Below are 23,447 nucleotides of genomic sequence, written 5' to 3'. Positions count from 1 at the left end.
ACCCTGTATAACCTACTTCAACAGTTCTGTGGTCGCCAAGAATGAAAAAGTTAGTATTTTTCTAGGTTTTTTCAACTCGAATTTTGAGTATGTTAGGATTTCCTTCTCCGAACGATTTTGAGAAGTCTTATTGTCATAATCAGAAATAAAATTGTAATTTCAACTTCTGAAATGAGAAGCATCTGAAAACAAGGTCAAGTGGCAGAATTCACTGGGAATGTCTTCGATTCCGCCATAAAAAGACGACATTGAATATGAAAATTTTTTCAATCCAGTTTGGTTTTAAACAATAGCAAAAATAACACCAGCAGACACTTCGAGGTCAACATATGAACCACGTTCTACTTTAAAGAACCTACTTCGGTTCCGTTTTTCAACTCTGGTAAAAGGTTAAACGTGGTAAGTTCTGCTAATTAACTTTTGGATTTGTTGGAAAATAATTTTTGATAATGTAAACAAGAGTAGAAAAAACCCTTCCTTCATAGATTTGCCTTGAAACTAGGGTGATTCAAAATTATCAAGATTTCAAGGGGGTATTTTTCAGATCAAAATAAGACTTTTTCTTCCATAAACATGTATCCTCAAACTTTTCGTTACCGCACTACATACAGAGCGTTTATTTTTCTTCATAGCCCAGTTTTTGAGATATTGAGATCAAATTTGAAAATTTGAAATATAGGTTCATTAGGTATCTCATTTTTAGTTCATGTTCAGGGAAACTTGTAATTCAGATCACAAACCAAATACGTAGAGTTTTGGTTTTCATTGTGATAATATTATAGATTCGTACTTTAAGTTATAAAAATTTTAATTAAGTGTAGAGAATTACAAAAAATTCACTTTTTCTCGATAACGATCGCAGATGTATGAATGTATGAACAAAATATAGAATTCATTTTATATGTGTAACATTTTTGGAATCAGCTCAGCTATAGTAATCGGAAAATTGAGACAAAATGGGGGTGTTCCATTAAAAAAAAATGACGGTGACATCATTACTCGAAAGTAATTCACCCTGTATATTAGATTATTATTTTGAAATACGGTAAATTAAAATAAAAATCGACGTGTTTCAGAATTATTTCTTAAAACGGTCTGTTTAGCTGAAAAAGAAATTTGTTCTTCTTCTTCTTAATAATGACCCGGCAGCTTGGCCATGTGGTCAGGATCGCATTGGTGGGTAAATAAATTTGTTCCATACTTTACGGACACAGTGTATAATATTCTTCTACTTACTATTGTTTACTTATCAATCAATTCAATTACACTTCGCAAACAAATTAACGCACATTAAGGAAATCTAAAATTTATTCTACAACTGAAGGTGTTCTCAATGATAATTATTTTTATCAGAATTATGCATGCATATGTTATCCACTTTCAACGTTTTTCTTCAATACAGATGTTTTTTCCCAGCAGGATTAAAAAAGATGAGATTATCAGATTTTGAATGTATTGGCTCCATTCTGAAATCAGTTGTTCTCGATCAATTCTAGTGATCAATAGTTTTTTTTTCGTTTGATTTTCTACACTCGATCGCTATATGCAACGCGAAACACGCAATTTGACCCAAGAGGAATGTGCCCAAGCGGTAGTTTTGCGAGAAGAAGGGTGGACATACACAAGAATTGCAGAAAGGTTTGGAGTTTCCCATACAAGTGTGTCCAGAATGTTGCAACGATTCAGGGAGACAGGTATGAATGTCCAGGACAGGGTAGACCACGGGTAACAACTGCCATTCAAGAACGTTACTTGAGAGTCTCTTCGTTGAGACAACGGTTTGCAACCGCTCGCCTCCTCCAAAATCAGCTTGAGCAAACTCATGGGGTGCAAATTAGCACTCAGGCAATAAGAAATCGCATCCGAGAATATGATTTAAGGCCTCGTGTCGCGGCAAGAGGCCCAGCTCTTACACCAGCCCATGCATCGAAGGGCGCGTATGGATTTTGCGAGAGAGCATATCCATTGGGAAGAGGCTGATTGGGAAAAAGTTCTCTTCACAGATTAGTCTAGATTCTGCCTCTTCCATTGTGATCGACGTTCCCTTGTATACAGACGTCCACATGAAAGATATGCTCAGTGCAATTTCCTGAATACTACTGGTTTCGGGGGAGGATCGATTATGGTATGGGGTGGAATATATTTGACTGCTCGCACAGACCTAGTGGTCGTTGATAATGGAGCTATGAATGCTGATAGGTATATAATGAACGTTCTAGAAGAGCATGTAGTGCCATTTGCCCCCATACATTGGTGAAAATTTCATTTTTATGGACGATAATGCCAGACCCCATCGTGCGCGCATCGTTCAGGAGTACCTTGAAGAGGTTGAAGTCTCTCGAATGGAATGGCCAGCAAGAAGTCCAGATCTCAATCCGATTGAGCAGGTTTGGAGCAACCTCAATAGAAGGCTGAGTAGTTCAGAAAATCATCCAGCTACTCTTAATGACTTAGGAATCCAACTCAGAGAAATCTGGGAAGGATTAGATCAGAACATTTTAAGATCACTCATTTAGAGTATGAACCGTCGTTGCCGAGCTGTAATTAACGCAAGGGGTGGAAATACCAAGTATTAAATAACTTATCAGCATTCCAGTATTTTGAAAATTGTTTATTTCTCTTCTTTCACATAAGATTCGGTGAAATCCTGAATTTTTCTTCCATTTAATGTGTCTTCCCGAGAGAACATAAAAATAAGTTATAAAGTCAATGTAGAGTTAACTTTCATTAAAATTGGGATTTTCAGAATGTGCGTTAATTTTTTTGCGCAGTGTATTTTAGAGAAAAAAAAACAATTCGATCGAAAAGATCGAATCTTAGCTCCATTCATATCTTAACGCAGATTTTCACGGTGAGGATTCATAACTTCCATTCAAGGACGACAGTCTTACCTAACAGCCGTAAGTAATTTCAGCCAACAATCATTAGATGTAATTAAAGATATAACGATTTTACGTAATTGCGTATTATATTATCGAGTCGGTTGGTCGGTTTGAATGGAGTTCAAGTCTTTCCTCTCTTTGAGAAATGAGTCATCCGAACGTGAAGATAATCGACGTGATCTCCGCCATCTGTTCTAACTCCTAACCGGTTTGAAAGTTTAAGGCAGATGTTCTTGAAATTCAGCGAGCATCTTATTCATATCACCATTAAATCACCTGTAAGATGCAGTAAAAAGAGCTATTTTTATACACTTGACATTTAATCCTTACTTGGTGATATAGTACTTGGTAAGAACATTGCAACTACCTAATGGAAAGCAGAAGACTGAAGTTTCGCTCGAATATATGTGGGTTGAGCGGTAATGGCAGATTAACAGGTTAACAATTTCAGGTGTATGTACCTACATTTTACGAGGTGTATTCAATTATGTAATTGCTAATAGGGTTACGGAAATAGCAGCCAACGTGAATCAACAAAAATCGTATGGTAGCATTCATAGAAGTTCTTCTTACTTTTTGCCATGTGCTTGGTAATGTATTAATTACAAATTAAAAGGGTTTTCCAATACGAAGTTTCATTTTGAATAGCCCGTTATCTGATCAGCCGTCATTTTTGAAGCTGTAATCTTTTGATATTTGCCTAGTTAAAACAACGCCATTACCAAAAATGGAACGATCAATTCTTCAACAACGCATTGAAATTGTCAAAATCCACTCAAAAAATGGTAGAAATTTTGGAGACACAGACCGCAAAATTAAAGAACTTTTGGGTCGTCGGGAAACACTTTCTTGACTGGCACTAGTGAAATTTCAAAATATACGATATCAAAGTAATGCAACTCAATTCTCGATAAACAGAAACCCAAATAGTATACAGCTATAAAAAGGAAAACCAATGTGAAAATGTACAAATGTACAAAGTAATGTTGAAATAATTATGAATTCAATATTTTTGATAATTCATTGTTAGTTGTCACTTCAAAACACTTTCAGTTATCCAAGTTCTTAAAAATTTCTTTTTTACGTTGAAAATTTGTGCAGTAAAACTGTCTGCGCGAAAATTTGAAGTACACGTCTCAGTTTAGTTTTTATTGGTGTTTCCGAATATTGAAACAGATCTTCAAAATTCCGATGTACAGGGTGTTGTTTCGAGGATTCAAATGATTCATAATTTTCTGTTAACCCGGACCTGGATTTTCAAGGCGGTTATTGCATGATACGTTTGGGCTCTCAATAAGAACATATTTGCCAAATATGAAGAAAATATACCGGGCGTTTCGTTTGATATGCTTCTAGGGGTCAATATCAGTCCAAATGCAACCTGGCATGAGCACGTCTGCTCAGTTGCCAAGTCAGCTGCACAGAAGCTTAGCTATCTATTTCGTGCGAGGAAATTGTTCACTCCAAAGCAGCTTTTATTACTTTATAAGGCTCAAGTGCGTCCAGCTATGGAATATTGCTCTCATGCTTGGGGTTCAGCTCCTAAGCACTCGTTACTCCTACTTGATTCCATTCAAAAAAGAGCAGTGCGCCTAATAGACGATCCAACGTTAACTGCCAACCTCCATAGTCTCGATCACCGTAGGAAGGTTGGAGACTTATGCCTTTTTTACAGATACTACCACGGAAGGTGTTCTGCTGCCATTGCCTCCATGATTCCTCCAGGGGCTCAATTTGATCGACGAACAAGGCTAGCCGATAATAGTCACCAGTTTGTCGTGCATCTTTCTACAGCTAGGACATTGGTGTATCAGAAGGCTTTTCTTTACCGAACTGCAAGGCTATGGAATACCCTACCTCAAGATGTATTCCCCCTTGGTTACAACTTACAGCAGTTTAAGACACGCACAAACCGATTTCTTCTAAATTCATCTCAGGGCGCTTGAAAGGGCGTTATAAGCTCAGTCTTTTCCCGAGAGATGCGTATAAAAAAAAAAAAAAATATGGCCTCAGAAAGAAACGGGCAAAATTCGGCTACGAAGACAGTAAGACCCAATAAATGGGGTATCTCCAGAACCGCCTTGGTGCCACCTATACACCTGTGAAGTATTTTCGTTTCCCAATGAAACACCCTGTATAATAAAATAGACAACCATGGATTTCTCCTAAAATATGCTTGTTTCTTTTTTAAATAACACCTCTTATTGGAAAACTCTTCATTTGCATGTAATTTGACAAAAAAATTTGTTGCATTGTGAAAATATAACTCACGTGAACCAAAGGTTAAATGTGATGATCTTTACATACAGGGTTGTCCACATCAAAAATTCCAGCCAGATATTAACGTGAGAATAAGTTTTTTCGGAAAATGTCAAGAAGGTGAATTTTATTAAAAGGACACTTTATGATTGTTTTCATATATGTACATATCTGCAATAAAAAGAGTTTTCTTGCAGACCAATAGAAGACTTCTATTGGTCTGCACGCTCTAATATCTGAAACCGCGGTTGTGTTTACTTCCGGTCGGCCAGCTCTAAGAGTGGGTTATTCCACCTTAGTCAATACCTACTATTTCTGCCATATCGCTACAGCAGTTGTTTAATTTTTTCACATGCTGCCGAAACAATGATATGCAGATTGAATGGGAACTGGAAAGATCAATTGATAAATTCTTCAAAATTTTTCTTTCTATTCAGAAAGCTTTAAAAGGTAGGCTTCTCGGTTGTGATATGCTCCTTGTCGCACTATAGGAAATTTTTTATTTGCTTCTGAGAGGCGAATGGTTGTGATCACACAATTCGAAGAATTGATGATATTAAGAGTGCTATTCGCATGAATCATGTGAGAATAACTGTTCATGTTGATCTTTGGAGCTGGCGCTCTCAGGCTTTCCAAATGAAACGAAAAAAAATTATGCGAATACTCATTCAATCAATTCCCCGAATTCCTGGCTGACAATTTTGAAACCCAGAAATTAATACGAAATTTGTTGTAACGAACATTTCATTACTGTGTGCTAGCTGCATAGGAAAAAATTTTGTCAACTTTATCAGTTGATCTCTTTATTCAAATAAGCAGATCATTGGCAAAGGTATAAATATATAATTTATAGAACTTCTATGTAGTGAAATCATTACCTAAATACTTCACCATGTACATATAACATTCAAAAAACCATTTATGACATAATGTGTATGCAAACGGGGGGACCTCATCATAGGGAAATAAAAAAAAATTTTAGATTGCAGATTACCTACATGTATAGAAAAAGGCGACAAATCTGTAACAATCATTAGGTAAACAAAGGTATAGCTGAACAGCTTAGAGTAAGAATCAACGACAAAGGAATAGAGTCAGATGTTACATATTTCATATGTGTCATCATATTTTGCATTGGATTGGTTGTACAAACTATCCTGTAAGGCGCTGTTGTCACTTTGTTCGGGCGTACCAAAGCGATTTAGCTTTTCTGAAAACCGAATTTAAATAGTTTCTGCAAGTAATTTGAGAAAGCGTTAATGAAACCGATAATAATTAAGTTAATAATTTGTATTTGCAGTTTATATACATAATTTGCAGTGTGTATACGAAGTTAATAGTTGAGGTTATTCAAAAATTCTCTTACGCAAAAATAATCAAGTTTTCTGATCTGTTAATTCTATCAACCACAGAATATTTGTCGAAGAGGTTTGATTCTTTCGAATTATTTTGTTAAGGTGCAAAGATGCAAGAAGAGGAAAAAGAGGAAGGGAAAAGAAACTTTCGTAGATGTCGAGTTCATGTCAAGAACAGGGTTTGAATGATCATGCGAGATATTTTGAAAAATTACATGAATACGGATTTGAGCAAGTTGCTGAAACTTCTTACTTCGAATCAGAGGTAGTATTCTCCTGTAAGGACGTAGCGAAGTGATGACGTAACGAATACCGTACCGTCTACCCAATGCTTTTCTAATTTTGTAAGATTTTTGGATTCAACGAAACAAAATTCAGTTTCATTAGCTAGGTATTCATCCTTCAGTAGGTTAAAAACACTCAGCAATAACAAACATGTAGTTTATTACCCTGAGATCGTAGACCTGCCATCAACTTATCATACGACGTTAATGGTGAAGCACTGCAATCTTGGTTGCATATGTAGCTTTCAATTCATGTTAAAATAATCAATATATGACTAATTGCTATATGTATGAAAATTCAGTTTTTCATGATTTGAACACATTGTCCACTGAGATAATTCTTCAACTTTAGCTAGATAAGCATAAAGAAAAAATAACAAAAACTAGTAATAAAGATTTGAATAAGAGTCGTACTTGAACCTAATAAGAAACTATCAATAATGGGAAATAACAATACATTCTGATAGTCAGGCTGCAATTTAAGCATTGAGCTCACCTATCATCTATTCTAAGATGATATTGGAATTTCGAAGAAAACTCAACGAAATAGGCAAGAATAACATGGTTTGTTTAGTCTGGGTTCCTGTTCACTAGATAATTAAAGTAAATGAAGAGACTAACACACTTGCTAGAAAAGGAACACAAACTCTTTTCATTGGCTAGAACCTGTCTGCCTCAGGAAAGAATGAGTTTCAGGAAAAAGAAAAAACCGAAAGAAATCACTCTGGCGGAATCTTCCTGGGTTGGATCATTCCAAAAACTTTATTCTAAACTTTGAAACTGCGATATCTTAGAAGTATCTGGAATATACTACACCTTCTCACTGGATCCCTTAAAGGGCATTGCCGTCTCATGAGCATCTCATGAGAACAGAAAACGATAAGTGCAGATTCTGTGGGGAGGAGAAAGAAACTCCAAGTCACCCGGTAACGGAATGCCTAGATATTGCTAGCCAACGCAAAAAATGTTTTGGACAAGAAACTTTTAGAAGTTAGGAAGTAACTCTCTTGAAGGCAGATACTGGAGTTGTTAAGAAGGGCGAGATGACTCTACGACGACCAACGGCGAAAACAGCTCTGTAGGGGTCAAAATAGAGCATCAAGTGGCGGTGCAAAGAAACCTTCTTTAAGACTATAATCTACTTGAGACGAAATGACACTCAATGAACAATAGGAACAGATAAATCTCTAATAGCGATCATGTATCCAAACTTACCCTTCTGACGTATGAAGCCTGAGGATGGTGTTTCCCGGGCATGAAGAACAATTTCATCCTATCAAAAAATTGTATACCATCAACAGAAGCAGCCCCCATGTATAGGAACACTCCAAATAACACAGCCATAGGTATCAATCTGAAAGAGAAATGTTCCATTGAATGAAGGAATTCAAATTCATTAGGTTTGCAATGTTATTGATTTATTATTTCCAATAATGAATATTTTTCATTTTTTTCCTTTCAATTTTTCATCATACCTAAGAAGTGGAGCCATAAGTACAGAAAGACCAATAAGTGATGCAACAGCCAATGCCGAGAGACGTTGCTCTTTAACCTCTATCAGATGAGGTTTTTCTCCAGGTGCGTGCGTCCTGGACATCACAGTCAGGGCGGAGACGTGCGTTATGGACCTCACAGTAGCTGCGCAAACCCAGGGCAACCCAAAAGTTCCACTGAGAATGTTGCACAGACAAATTAGCACAATGTCTAAGTGAAAACCGCTTCCCTTCTTCAGTTTTCTCTCCTTCTTGTCGATGATCAATCTGAAATTCAAAGAATTTGTTGAAGTTACTTCCAGAAATTAACATGTTTTTGTGATCGAGGAATGGAGCAATCTCGAAGATTCTTATTAATTATTTCTCCATTAGGAGAGCACAAAAAAATGATGGTAAACAGGTTGTGAAAGATTAAAATTTATGGGATACTGAAATTACTATATATGGACATTGGTATAGCATAAACATTAAACTCATCTTGAACCAGCAAATCAACAAAAATCTAATGCATTAGCCGAAACCAGCTAAGTTGTATAAAGACGGAGAAGATTCAAGGTTCAAAATATGAAACTTTGCTATTAAGAAAAGAATATGAGATAGAGAGATAGTTTGAAGATTGTGGAAGAAGTTCAAACATGATAATTTCAGGAAGTTGGTAAGAGGACTTGAGATGAAGAAATGTTAGCACTGGTGCGATCAGCTGCTGAGGGCACATGTACACTAATTTAAAATAATCCTGACCAATCAGAAGGCTATTAATCATGTGTGTAGCATCATATGTTCCCAAGCAGCTATTCAGTGACATCAATTGATAATACTCTATTTGCAGGGTCAACCATTTTCGAGAGAATCAATCACATTTATATACTTACTCAGTTATGTGAGTCTCCATGAATAAAAGAATATAAACGAGCATGGCTGGTATGACTGACGCGAACATAACCCATACTGGCAGACCTGTTGGAGAAATCAACCATCCCCTCTTTTCTGGATTAGATGGGGACAGTCCTTCTGGCACCGAAAGTTTTTCTGTGTAGGTTTGTGGCACGATGTAGTCAATGAATACCATCGTGACAATTGCGATAGGCACACCGAAGTCTCCAAGTGCTCTCCGTGCCTATAAAAAAAGATACATTTCTTTAATGATTCAATAGCTTTTAAGCATAGAAAAAAATATTATGGACATGGATTATGAATATTATTAGACATTTTTTACTACTTATAGAATCTAACTCTGATTGGTGGTACGCCGGTACGGCCACTCTTTATTTTGTCATGTAGAACATATGAAGAAGGTTCAAGCATTATATTGAAATACAAATTTGCTCGATTTTCTAGAAAAAAAAGTGTATTTTATTTCCGTTTATTTTCGAAACCACAAATAAGATAACCCTACTTCTGACAGAGAAATTAGATTTTTTTTCAAGCTCATTCATCAGGTTATATCCGGGTGCATACAACTGCTTTCTCAATAGACTGAATATCATAGAACAAGATTATATTCTGTTACAAGGTATGTTCAAAATTCCTGTAGAATTTACATCAATATATACTGCTCCACAAGAGTTAGGGATATCGTATTCAATCGTTTTGAAAAGTATGTAATCTTCGAGAAAATCGTTGTAAAATCATTTAAAACTCAATAACAACTTAAATCGATCCAATAAAAATCAGTATGAGACATTTCGTCAATCTGGACGCCTTTTTTCTGAAGTTTTGTTCTTTGCATATGTTTCATGAATGTTCTCATTTTGAAATGGAGTCAGTTTATCAACGTCTTCGCTTTGAAACGAGTTTTCTGAAAATGCCAAGACGTAAATTAACAAACGCTGAGGCTAATAGGGCTATCGGAATGCTACAGTGTGGCCTAACTCAGGTTGTTGTCGCGGAAAGGCTCCAAGTCAGCCAAAGTGTGATAATTCGACATTGGAATAGGTTCAAGGAGACAGGTTTCATGTTGGAAAGACCAAGGCTTGGTGAGCGACGAAAAACAACACCTGCTCAGGATCGTTACATCACCGTTTCGGCGAGAAGAAACCCTACATCTACGTGTAGAATGCTACGGAATACTCTTCAAAATGCAGATGGGGTCCAAGTTTCCATCGAAACCATCAGACGACGTTTGAGAGAGGTGAATCTAGGTTCTAGACGTTCCATTAAGAGGAGTTCCATTAACACGTGACCATAAGCGTCAAAGACTGGAATGGGCAAGGCTACATATCAATTGGAACGATCATTGGCGTAGTGTCCTTTTCACTAATGAATCCAGATATGGATGATTTTCAGATTCTCGAAGAATAAGGGTATGGACAATCCCACGCATACCCCGTAATCGTCGCTATGTCCAAGAAGTCCATCCATTCCGAGAGGTATGGGCCGGGATATGTTTCAACATTCTAAACATTTGTCCTTAAATTCTTAAATGATGCGAGCTTCTGCCCCGTTTATAGAACCAAATTCCTCAAGAAATGTTCAACAACCTCGTGTTTAGTATGCAAAGAAGATGTCAAGCTGTTATTGATGCCCGTGAAGGCCATACATTGTATTGATAGTCTTAAAATACTTGAATTATCTGATAATAAAATTTCGTTATTTGACTCGATCATTCTTAACCACCCTGTATACACTGCAGACCTACAGGCTAAAATTAATTTTATTTCCTGCAACTTGAAATCATATCAATATGAATTTTCATCACAAAAATCTCATTTAAACATTATTTTTTCGTAATTTAAGTCAATATCCCTAACTCATGTGGAGCAGTTTATTATTGGAGAAACACATAAAATTCAGCTCGTTCTCGCTCAGATTGAGATCTGCGTTTTTATCCAATGTCTTCAATCTTAAATGTTCAGTTCGCATGACTTAATTAGAGATGGAATTCAGTAAGAATATTGGAACTGTTTCTGTTAAAGACAACACGAAAAAGTTATAACATGAACACCAAAATTCAAACTCACACTCCTCCCCAAAAACTGGCTATTTCTGAACATCTTCAAGTAATATGCAATGATGAACGTCCCCAACGAGAGAACCGTACAAAAGAGAGCTGTGTTGGGCTGGTTGATGGGTCCATGAACATCCATTGTGGGTAAAGGTCTGTATTGAATAATACTCAACATCTGGGCACTCTCACTAACTTCACCATCAGTTCCATTCCTCAAATCTTTGAATATCATAGACGTATTTCCGGGCACAGTTAATTCCTCAAACTCCCAATAACTGGACATCAATGGGTGTCTTCGGAAAATCAAGATGAGCTTGGTCACGCTCTCCAGGATGTAGAGTAGCACGATCAGTGCGGAGAATATGTCCTCGGTGAACCTGTAATTATTAAGAGCATAATTAGAAAAACTATTTGGTAGGTTTGTTCACTGGAAAAATCTTATTGTGTTATTTGGAGTAAGAGATGAGAGGTCAAAACTTGTTTTGGTATGTATGGTAGGTATGGAAGAGAAAAGGAGATCAAAGGCAAATTTTTCAATATTTCTTAATTATACTAACTGACAAAGAAACTGCAACACCCAGAAGGAGCTGTTTGAATTGAAATGTTTTTTGGAAAAACATAGATAATATAGCTAGAAGTAAATGATTGAATCTGGAGGAAAAATCGTGAAGGTTTTCTCATGAAACAATTTTTGTTACTTAAATATTGTAGTCGTTTTTTGCAAGTTTTTTAAATTTTACAACAAACCAGCTGTTCGAGGAGATCCAAAGTCTATGTTTAGTTGTTGTTAAAATGCATAGAGTTTGTTTAAGCGGAATTTATCGCCAGATAAGTGACTTTGAAAGAGATCGAATTATTGGTCTACGGGAGGCGGGGTTGTCATTTCTAGAAAATCGCTAACCGTACGAACAGAAATCCAACAACAGTTATGAGATGTTGTCAAGCGTTGTTTGTTAATGCCCAAAATCGAAGAAGAGTAGGCACCGGACGTCGAAGGGGCACAATTAAAGTTCAAGATTGACGTCAAAGACTTATGGCCATTAGAGACCGATTTGCGATAACTCGATCTTTGGCTGATGAATGGTGAGGAGAACAAGGTAATCCTGTAACTGTCCGAACGATTTACCACCGGATGAGGTCTTTTAGACTGCAGCATTATCGACCCCATCTTGTGTACCTCTGCCGGTTGAGCATAGCCGGCAACGATTACAGTAGTGCAGAGAACGTCAACATTGGAATATAGAATTGCACCAGGTCGTCTTTTCTGATAAATCCCGATTCTTTTTGGGTGCACATGATTGCCGAAGAAGGGTTAGACGACGTCGGGGAGAAAAACCTCATTGATGCTGAGTGTCATGTAAACCAGATAGTAGGCGTTAAGGTATTTGGTGCTATTGCTCATGCAAGTAGGCCACCTTTAGTCTTTATTCGAGGCAACATGACAGCGCTGCGTTACCTTCAAGAAATAGTGGAGCCATATGTTCTTCCTTAACTTAACCGGTTCGAAAATTCAATATTTCAGCAAGATAATGCTCGACCTCATGTAGTTAGAGTTAGTTTAAACTTCGAAGCGACCTATATGAATCTTTTTGCCCAGATCCCCGATCTTTCGCCCATAGAGCATGTTTGGGACATCATGGGTAGAAAGCTTGGAAATTTACCCCAGCACCACGGACTCTGGCGGTTCTGAGACATGAAGTACAGGTTGCTTGGGATAGTATCCTCAAGAAGAAATAGACCATCTTATTGCATCAATGCCGGGACGTGTTGGGGTGTGTATAGATAATCGCGGTGGACCAACACATTATAACACAGTTTATTGAAAAAAAATTATAAACGATTTTTTCTTCAAATTTCAATAATTTATTCCTTGATATACTATCTAAGTTTTACTGGAAAAAATTTAAAATTTAAACAGCTCCTTCTGGGTGTTGCAGTTTCTTTGTCAGTTCGTATATTATGATTGAAGTTCTAAAAGATAACAGACTAAAGCGAGCTCTAGACAAAAGAACTGACATCTCACTTAATTTGTCTTTTTTTTTCATTATAAATTCGATATGAACTGAATTTTTGTGAAAGTTTGCAGTTTCACAAATCAATATTTCATTTTTAAACGGAGCCAGACATAATTCGAATAATTCTGAAGAGCGCCACCTTACAAAAATCTGGTAAGTTCTAGCCAGAGCAATTGGTAGACTATCTCAAAAAGTCTGAAATAAAATCAGTGCACACACCAGGGTTTCTAGCAGATTTGAGAACCCAGTGAATTTTCGAGAGAAACATTCATAATTGTAGTTGTTTCAATATAATCCACAATTTCTGTTTCATTCAATACTATTTAACGTTGCTAGAACATTTCGGGGATGTAAGATGGAAGTTGTAGGAACATAAGTAGGAATTATTGAAAGAAACGTTAAATATTCTCTATATATATATAACAAACCTGGTGAACAGCTTGACCAACATGCTACCCTCCAGGCACGCGACGAACAAGCCTATGAAAGCGAGCCAGAACCCGATGAAGATGCGGGTCTGCAGAAAATCGATACCGCTGCTTATGCAGAACTGGTAGAGACTCTCGTCGAACAACAGCAGAGGCCCTGTGGTGCCTACGATGACTAGAGGTTGACCAGACAACAGCGCGAACAGTATCCCTGATATGCTGGTGCACATCAGCGTCTCCGAGGTGCCGATGCTGTTGTCTGTCTTGTTGCTGAGTAGACCACCGAAGGCCACGGCTCCGGAGAGCGCAGCGAAGTACATGAAAATGGACGCGGCTGCGCATTGCGCGTTGATTCCGTCTTTGACGTCGCTCAAGTAGTAGGGGTAGCGGCGTTTGAGGTCGTTGATTAGGCCTCCCCACGGTTTTCGGGTACGCTCCAGGGGGTTGTATGGGGGTTTCTTTTCGTCGCCGTCTCCAGCACACAGCAGAGTCTTGGTGATTCCTGAAACATACATTATTTGAATGATGGGATACCTACAAGTACAGAGTGCGGCAGAGCCGACTGACGAGTTTCAAATGACTATTTGGAAAGAATGGTAAAAGTTAGAGAAAAACGGTTTTATTCATTCGAAGCAGTGGGAAATATAGTTTTTTTGCTCCAGTTTTGAAAACGATATCATTAAGATGGCGGCCGTCAGAAATTGTCTCGAAACAGCTAATGAAGTTCGAGCTGTGTGGGATGTAGCGCCATCCTGCTGAAACCAGATGTCACCCAGATCGTGTTCTTCAGCAAGTGCTTCCAATTAAGGCTGTAGGAAGGTTTCCAACATTGACACATAAAGTTGGGAAGTTACTGTAACGGTGACATTTTCCCCTTCAAAAAAATAAGGGCCTACCACACCAAAATGTGACTTTAGGTGAATGGAGTGGTCTTTCATGGAGTTGAAGGGGATTACATGCAGCCTAGTACAGGAAAGTTTGCTTATACACTGTTCTAGAAAGGTGAAAATCTGCCTCATCACTACTAAAAAAAGTTGCTATTGGGGAGATACGTTGAATCATTTCCTAACAACGATTTTTGTGATTCACGTAATCAGTAGCACTCAACTCTTGAACAAACATGATTTAATACAGGTGGAAGGCAAAATCCTAATGCAAAATTCTCCTCAAAGATCGGTCTGACATTCTCAAAGCTATCACATGCCACCGTGCATTTTCCGGTGTTCTTACTGCTCTTGGTAGTCCATTAAACTATCATTAGAAATTAGACGTCAATATATATGGAGCACAAATGGCTTATAACATCAGGAATCAGACAGGAGACACATTTTATTCAGGAAAGTTGGACTGAATCTTCATTGTTCAGGTTAATATTCTATAGTTGAAATATTTGCCAATTACTTAATGTATACTCAAACGTCCAATGGCAGAATCAACATATTTTCCAGCACAAGGGTGAAGGCTTTACTAACCACTTGTCAGACTTACTGACTTCAGTGCTCCCAAGATGAAATGCTACAATGCCCTAAGAGGCGGTACGCAACACATTGGTCTGGAATCCCTGCTTATCGGTATCGTATCTTTATCGATACATTCAATGCAAATCGTTCAATCAAAAGTAATTTACGTAACAAGTCCGGAAAATAGGTTTTTTTTGGACGAATAGACAAAATTCCAGGACGAGCGTAAGCGAGTTCTGGAAGTCTGTGAGTCCAAAAAACCATTTTCGGGCGTGTTGCGTACAATATTTTTTCGGCAACCATGTAAAATAACACTATCGCTGCTGCTTTCCATATTTTATTACGATTGCGATCAAAAAACATGCAAATTTTTGACAACTAATTTCATATAAACTGTCAGCCGTTATCTCGGTTGCTATGGATTCTATGATTCTTTTCCGGCCTAGTCCGGGAAGCAAGTACTTTCCGGACTAGGCCGGGAAATGCTACTTTCTCAAAGAAAAAGCGTCCGGGAAGTGAGAACTTTCCGGACGGTTGCCGAAAAAATAACTTACCTTGAGCCTCTGCTGCTTTCTTCAAAGCATTTTCCTTTCTCTTTCTTATTTGCTCGCTCTTCGCCTTCAGTTCTTCAATGGGAAGTAGAGCCTTTCGCTCCCAATTGCCAGGTGGCAAAACTATACTGTCGTCTAAAAACTCGTTGATAGCTGATAGCAAAGCATTACGGTCGTAGGCTCCAAACGCAATGTTAAGGAACTGCTGGTTTGCCATGAGTGTCGAAATGGATCTACCAACCTGAAATTCCATATTTTAATTAGGTCACTGTTGGAAAACTACAATTCTCCAAGGAATAATAAAGGTTTTTCTGCGAATCCAATTACAGGACTCTTCTACCAGTATCTGGTGTTTGTAAAATTCATAGAAAAACGAAGTCTGAACGTAGTGTTATTGAAGATTCATTCACTCTTATAGTATATCTAAAGTCTCTTGGAGGCAGTCAAAATATTCCGAGAATATAAGAGTTATTCAAGTTTACAACAATTTATTTAGGGCTAAGGAATTTATTGTTCAACCGTATTTTGATATAAACCTCAGTATTTAACGGATCTTCTCTGGAACTAGAACTTATCATATTGGTTGCTTATATTGGCTAAAATAGTCCACGTTACGTCGGGTGCCAATTTTGTTACGTTCAATGACTCCAACTACGGACATCTATCAACTTCTTATGATCGCATAAATCAGTGCGGCCCGTAGGAGGATTAAATGAAGTTCATTGTGTGACTGTTTCTTATTTTTATTTGGAAAAGGTATATTTAAAGCCACTTGAAGTATACCAGAATATTTCTAATATACAACGGATTTTTCAACTTCCTAGAAATTTATTAGAGAGCAGGGAATGTATTGTCTTACCAGTCCTATCTAGTATGCTATAGTGATTGTCTATCGAAATAGTATGTGTCGATTTGGTCACTTTCATTGCCCGGAATAGTACACGTGCTACCGCTTGGCAATTTGATCACTTTTATTGCTGGGAGTTGTACTCATATTCCGCATCGTATCATAAAAGTGGTTTGAGGAGTTATTCGGAGCCGTTCAAAAAAAAATTAATTAATGAACACTGAAGAAGTATTCTAGAGTCAACGAGAAAATGAGAGAAGGTTATTAATTGTTTCGATGATAACCGTTGGCAAAATTCTCTGGCACATTTTGAAAAAACTGAAGATTTTGTTATCTAATCTATACCTCCAGTTACTTACAAAGTCGGCAATGATTCATCGAGTTCTGAAGAAAATGAATTCGCATCCTAAGGACCGTTAAACGAAGAGAAGGCTTTGGATGGAATATAAAAAGAACTAGGTGAGATTAACAATAAAATTTCCACTACATTTTCAGATTAATTATATTGAAACATTTCCAAGCTCATCTAAAACACTTTCGTGCGCTTATAATTTTATGCAACGATCATGTCATCATAGTTGATGTCCCTTGCTAGTGAATTACAGGTCGAGAATATAGAATAATCAAATTATAACACAGTAGAATAACATAGTAGCATAAATCATGTGGCAACGAAAGCTATTCACGCCGCGAATCATCTCAAAAAATCGACATCAGAATTCAATAAAATCGCGTAAATATTATTTTCATCTCTAGAGTTTAAAAAGCTTGAGTCCATCGTTTATGACGATGGCTGCATGAGATCAAATGGAAATCTGATTTTCATGGAGTATTTAGAGTGAAATTGAAAGAGCTATATAAACAAATTTTTATATTGTGAATTGTGTTTTTTCTTCCAAACCAATATCTGTGTGCTTTTCTATATTATTATCAAGAAATACGGTCTACTTTATTGAAGGTTGATAGATCGTATAATTGGTCTGCCTTAGTGTAAAAGAACATATGCAATTTACCCTACAATATTGCAGGTTACTGGAATATCCTATATCGGTAGACCGATCTGATCAACTTTCAAATCTAACGGGTGTTTTTTTTCGAGGTATATAACTTTGAGTTGGCATTACTGTTCAAGGTGTAGACCGATTTAACAGCTGTCTAGTGATTTATTCTCAGTTTGGTTTGGCAATTCATCATGAATAGACTCACGCCTGAACAACGCTCGCAAATAGTGCAATTTTATTTCGAAAATAATGGTTCTGTGCGGAATACGTATCGCGCACTACGTCCATTTTATTTTGTTTAGCGATGAAGCGCACTTCTGATTGAATGGCTACGTCAACATACAAAACTGCCGCATTTGGAGTGAAGCTAATCCTCAAGTGTATGTCGAAACATCGTTACATCCAGAAAAACTGACTGTTTGGTGCGCTTTATGGGCTAATCGAATCATTGGTCCGAACTTCTTCAAAAACGATGATGGCCAGAACGTTACAGTCAATGGTGATCGGTATAGAGCCATACATACATAAGATTACTAACTTCTTCATTCCTGAATTGTACAACCATGATGTCCAGGAGCTGTGGTTCCAACAAGACGGCGCAACATGTCACACAGCTCGTGTCACAATCGATTTATTGAAAGACACGTTTGGTGACCGCCTAATTTCACGTTTTGGACCTGTGAATTGGCCTCCAAGATCTTGTGATTTAACACCGCTAGACTACTTTCTGTGGGGCTATGTGAAGTCATTGGTCTATGCGGATAAGCCACAAACCCTTGACCATTTGGAAGACAACATTCGCCGTGTTATTGCCGATATACGGCCACAAATGTTGGAAAAAGTTACGAAAATTGGTCGTCCAGATTGGACTACATCCGAGTCAACCGTGGCGGTCATATGCCAGAAATCATATTTAAAATGTAATGCCATAATATTATCTTGCGGATAAATGAAATTCATGTCAATCGAATAATCCATCGTTGTTTTATTGCAATTTAAAGTTCTATAGCTCTAAAAAAAACACCGTTTACAACTATCTTTTGCATCTTTACAACCAAGAGCATATACTTGAGTGAATTGCACAATATTTACCTCACGATAATCCAAGTTGGCTCGTTTAGGTCCTAGAAGGATGAATATAAATCGACAGGGCAAATTGACTTCCACCAAACTTGGTATAACAACGCCTTCTGCCAATCTTATGAAAGAAATAGCCGGTTGTTCCAAGAAATCCACTTCACCTACCAACACGCTGCTTGCTTGGGCACCTGGAGGAATCTGCAAACATATTGTGTGCATAAAATTTTTGTTTATCAATTGCTATGAGCGGCATAGAATTCTGCGAAAGGTTCAAATTCGGAAAAACCTACCTTCTTCAAGATAGATTCATTTTGTGCCTTCCTAACATCTTCCGAACTCGCTGAATAAGTCTCCTCGCCACGTATCTCAACAGCAATATGGCCACTATCTCCAAGCAGCTTACTCTCGGCGTCCAAATGCCCATTCTTGGATATTTCAAAGGGCATACTGATCTTCCTGCGTTCCAGGTCATAAAGGTTCTGGGAAAATATTGAGGTATATAAGTAAATAGTTGTTATTAGGTGTGAATGAAAGATGATGCTCATTCTGGATAAGAAATGTGTAAGGTTATTGAACGGCTTGGTTCTTAAGGGTGAACACCTCCACGTGGTTGCTCAGAAACGAAAACGAACTTAGAGATATTTCTTCTTACAAATGACCGATGGGGTTATGAGGTTTTCACATTATTTTCTTGAACAATAATCTATATGCAAGAAAGTTAATATTTTTGATTTGCGAATAAAAAACAATTTCGGTAATTTCTCGTCTTCGAAAAGAGAATTGATGATATCTACTCTGTAAAAAGCACTGATATACACTGCGCAGAAAAAATTAACGCACATTCTGAAAATCTCAATTTTAATGAAATTATTGACTTTATGACTTATTTTTTATGTTCTCTCGGGAAGGTTTTGAACGAAACAAGACATTTTAAATGGAAGAAAAATTCAGGATTTCACCGAATCTTATGTGAAAGAAGAGAAATAAACAATTTTCAAAATACTGGAATCCTGATAAGTGATTTAATATTTGGTATTTCCACCCCTTGCGTTAATTACAGCTCGGCAACGACGGTTCATACTCAAAATGAGTGATCTTAAAATGTTCTGATCTAATCCTTCCCAGATTTCTCCGAGTTGGATTCCTAAGTCATTAAGAAGAGCTGTATGATTTTCTGAACTTCTCAGCCTTCTATTGAGGTTGTTCCAAACCTGCTCAATCAGATTGAGATCTGGATTTCTTGCTGGCCATTCCACTCGAGAGACTTCAACCTCTTCAAGGTACTCCTGAACGATGCGCGCACGATGGGGTCTGGCATTATCGTCCATAAAAATGAAATTTTCACCAATGTATGGGGCAAATGGCACTACATGCTCTTCAATAATGTTCCTTATATACCTATCAGCATTCATAGCTCCATTATCAACGACAACTAGGTCTGTGCGAGCAGTCAAAGATATTCCACCCCATACCATAATCGATCCTCCCCCGAAACCAGTAGTATTCAGGAAATTGCACTGAGCATATCTTTCATGTGGACGTCTGTATACAAGGGAACGTCGATCACAATGGTAGAGGCAGAATCTAGAATGTAGAGAACTCTTTTTCAATCAGCCTCTTCCCAATGGATATGCTCTCTCGCAAAATCCAAACGCGCCCTTCGATGGGCTGGGGTAAGAGCTGGGCGTGGGCGACACGAGGCCTTAAATCATATTCTCTGAGGCGATTTCTTATTGTCTGAGTGCTAATTTGCACCCCATGACTTTGCTCAAGCTGATTTTGAAGGAGGCGAGCGGTTGCAAACCGTTGTCTCAATGAAGAAACTCTCAAGTAACGTTCTTGAATGGCAGTTGTTACCCGTGGTCTACCCTGTCCTGGTCTTCGGACATTCATACCTGTCTCCCTGAATCGCTGTAACATTCTGGAGACACTTGTATGGGAAACTCCAAACCTTTCTGCAATTCTTGTGTATGTCCACCATTCTTCTCGCGAAACTACCGCTTGGGCACATTCCTCTTGGGTCAAATTGCGTGTTTCGCGTTGCATAGCGATCGAGTGTAGAAAATCAAACGAAAGAAAAACTATTGATCACTAGAATTGATCGAGAACAACTGATTTCAGAATGGAGCCAATACATTCAAAATCTGATAATCTCATCTTTTTTTATTCCTGCTGGGAAAAAACATCTGTATTGAAGAAAAACGTTGAAAGTGGATAACATATGCATGCATAATTCTGATAAAAATAATTATAATTGAGAACACCTTCATTTATAGAATAAATTTGAGATTTCCATAATGTGCGTTAATTTTTTTGCGCAGTGTATATTTAAACTGAACAGAAGGTTGATATTTACACTATTCGTGAAAAAACCTACCAAAAATCTACCTACAAAAGAGGGAAAATTATTATTTTGTGTCGTCGTACAATGCTGCCTTCTACTTCTTTGCTTCGAAAAAAGAAAGAAGATGTAGTGAAGCTTCAACTCCGTATACCGTACAATGTTTGATCATCGCAGGAGCGCCAGAGGGGAAATGAATGGGTACGAAAGTTTGACTGATACGCGAAAAACCACATGGTGGTAATCCCTCTTCAGTTTGGTTTATTTTACTGAATAATTTGAGTGAAAAATTTCAGATCAGTGTTGAATATGAAAATCTAATTCCAACCAGAATGAGCTACATAAAATTTTTTGTTATCACTAATGAAAACCCAGCAGATTAGCTTGTCTACACATCTACTAAATCGAAAAATTTAACTATTCTTTCAAAAAATTACAAAAATTATTTGAATGAACTAACTACATGCAAACTAACAAAATGAGTGATATTTAAATGATGTACATTTAAAATTCATTCTATTCTATTTTAACGAACAAAGCCTTAAAAAAATATTACATTGCTTACTCAATTTACATCCACTATTAATTTCTCTACGAATATATGAATTATTCTGAGAAAACCCAAAATATGCAGGTTGTTTTCGAGTGAAAGCATACCCCCAAATTACAAGAAAAATAAAGCATTTACAAAAAAAATGCCTTGTTGTGAAATAGGTATTTATTTTCTAAAAAAAAATAATTTTTTAATGACCATTCAAAAAAACGTAAGGTCCTTGTGGGTCAGCCTGTAAAACGGAAATGAGGCAATTAAATATTGAGCGTTATTCAATCCTATTTTTCTATCGAATAATTGATTTGGAGATCCAACAAGATGGTGCAGACCTTCATATAGCATTTAGAAAATGTGTTTTTATTTTTGAAAAAATTAAAGTCGTTGGGTCAGGTCGATAAACTTTGAATTGGGGAACCGAACGCAGCACAAATAACATGGTCCAATGCGGAAAGTTACGAAAATTGAGTTCATGGCATTCATCCCTGAAAGTTTTTCTTCGGAATGAAAGTTTCATCTCGCACATTCTGTGTTTCGTAAACGTATCGACTTTATACAGGGTGTCCCGGGAAGAATGCGACAAACGAATACCATGAATTAAAGTCATCAAGGAGGATCCGTATCAAGAGGTTTCAATCGCTTGAGTGCCTTCGTTTGGGATATACAGGGTGATGTTCATCTTATGAGTGAAATTTTACAGTTCGATAACTCTTTAACTAATCGACCGAATAATTTCAAATTTTGAAGTTCTGTCACCCTTTCCTATCGCCTCCCTTCAATATTTCTGAATTCGAGTAAATCAGATCCGGACTAGGAAAATTTAAGACCTTTTCTATTTTCTTGAATATTGAATCACTCTGTACTTCAATATCATAATTTTTTACGTTTTCGTAATCACGAAGAATTAATTCATAATAAAATTTCAATTCTCTGCTTGGCGCCATTATTCAGGGTGATCAATAAACATTTCTTCATGAAAGAAATGTGATAGTTCAAGATATCTGGAATTTATCGGTAGAAATATCTCGAAAATGGAAGTGTTTCACCCTTCACGAATGTCTCACCTAAATTTTCCTCAAATTATTTAGGAAAACTTTCAATCAACAAGCTGGATGAAGAATAGAACAAAAATAGCAAATAAATTGAAAATATTTGATCTTGAAAACAATTAATCAAAAATTAAATATTTTCTGTTCAGCAGATATTGTTCAAAATGATATTCCTCCATTTTAATGTATTTTTGAGCACGTTGATATGATATAGTTGTTTCACAGATTTCGCTATCTTATTCGGTTGAATCGGTTGTACTTCTTTCATGAGGGAATGTTTATTGGTCACCCTGTATGACGGTGGCAAGCTGAGTTTTAGAATGTTGATTATGAATTAATTCGTTGTGGTTACGGAAACGAAAAAAAATTATATTGACGTACAGAGTGATCCAATATTCAAGAAAATAGAAAAAGTCTAAAATTTTGTTAGTCCGGATCTGATTTATTCGATTTCAGAAATATTGAAAGAAGGCGATAGTAAAGGGCGACAAAACTTCAAAAATTGAAATTATTCGCTGAATTTGTTGAAGAGTTATTCAACTAAAAAAATTTCACTCATAAGGGAATGTTTATTGATCACCCTTGTATCACAGTGCCAAGCAGAGATTTAGAATTTTTATAATGAATTGATTCTTTGTGGCTCCGAAAATGGAAAAAAATCATAATGTTCACGTACAGGGTGATCCAATACTCACGAAAATAGGAAAAGTCTGAAATTTTCCTAGTCCGGATCTGACTTACTCGAATTCAGGAATATTGAAGAAGGGCGATAGGAAAGGGTGACAAAACTTCAAAATTTGAAATTATTCGGTCGATTAGTTAGAGTTATTGAACTGTAAAATTTCACTCATAGGATGAACATCACCCTGTATATCACCAACGAAGGCACTCAGGCGATTGAAACA

At 37.1% G+C, this 23,447-nt stretch overlaps 1 protein-coding gene across 6 annotated transcripts in view; it reads right to left on the bottom strand.

The window, feature by feature from the left end:
* Positions 1-23,447, bottom strand: part of LOC123673903 (anion exchange protein 2) — a 171,495-nt gene that overhangs the window by 31,442 nt on the left and 116,606 nt on the right. For all 6 annotated transcript variants that reach the window (XM_045608660.1, XM_045608665.1, XM_045608661.1 and 3 more), the window contains 8 exons: positions 18,893-19,081; positions 18,615-18,800; positions 15,678-15,915; positions 13,664-14,165; positions 11,234-11,597; positions 9,146-9,390; positions 8,256-8,540; positions 7,996-8,134 (listed from right to left, as the gene is read on the bottom strand). In XM_045608660.1, coding sequence (XP_045464616.1) covers positions 7,996-8,134; positions 8,256-8,540; positions 9,146-9,390; positions 11,234-11,597; positions 13,664-14,165; positions 15,678-15,915; positions 18,615-18,800; positions 18,893-19,081 — 2,148 coding nt within the window. The remainder of the gene's footprint in view (positions 1-7,995; positions 8,135-8,255; positions 8,541-9,145; positions 9,391-11,233; positions 11,598-13,663; positions 14,166-15,677; positions 15,916-18,614; positions 18,801-18,892; positions 19,082-23,447) is intronic.

Source organism: Harmonia axyridis, chromosome 2 (genome assembly GCF_914767665.1).
Source record: "Harmonia axyridis chromosome 2, icHarAxyr1.1, whole genome shotgun sequence".
Classification (NCBI taxonomy): domain Eukaryota; kingdom Metazoa; phylum Arthropoda; class Insecta; order Coleoptera; family Coccinellidae; genus Harmonia; species Harmonia axyridis.
Note: the sequence above shows the minus strand (reverse complement) of the source record. Positions and strands in the feature narration are given on the sequence as shown.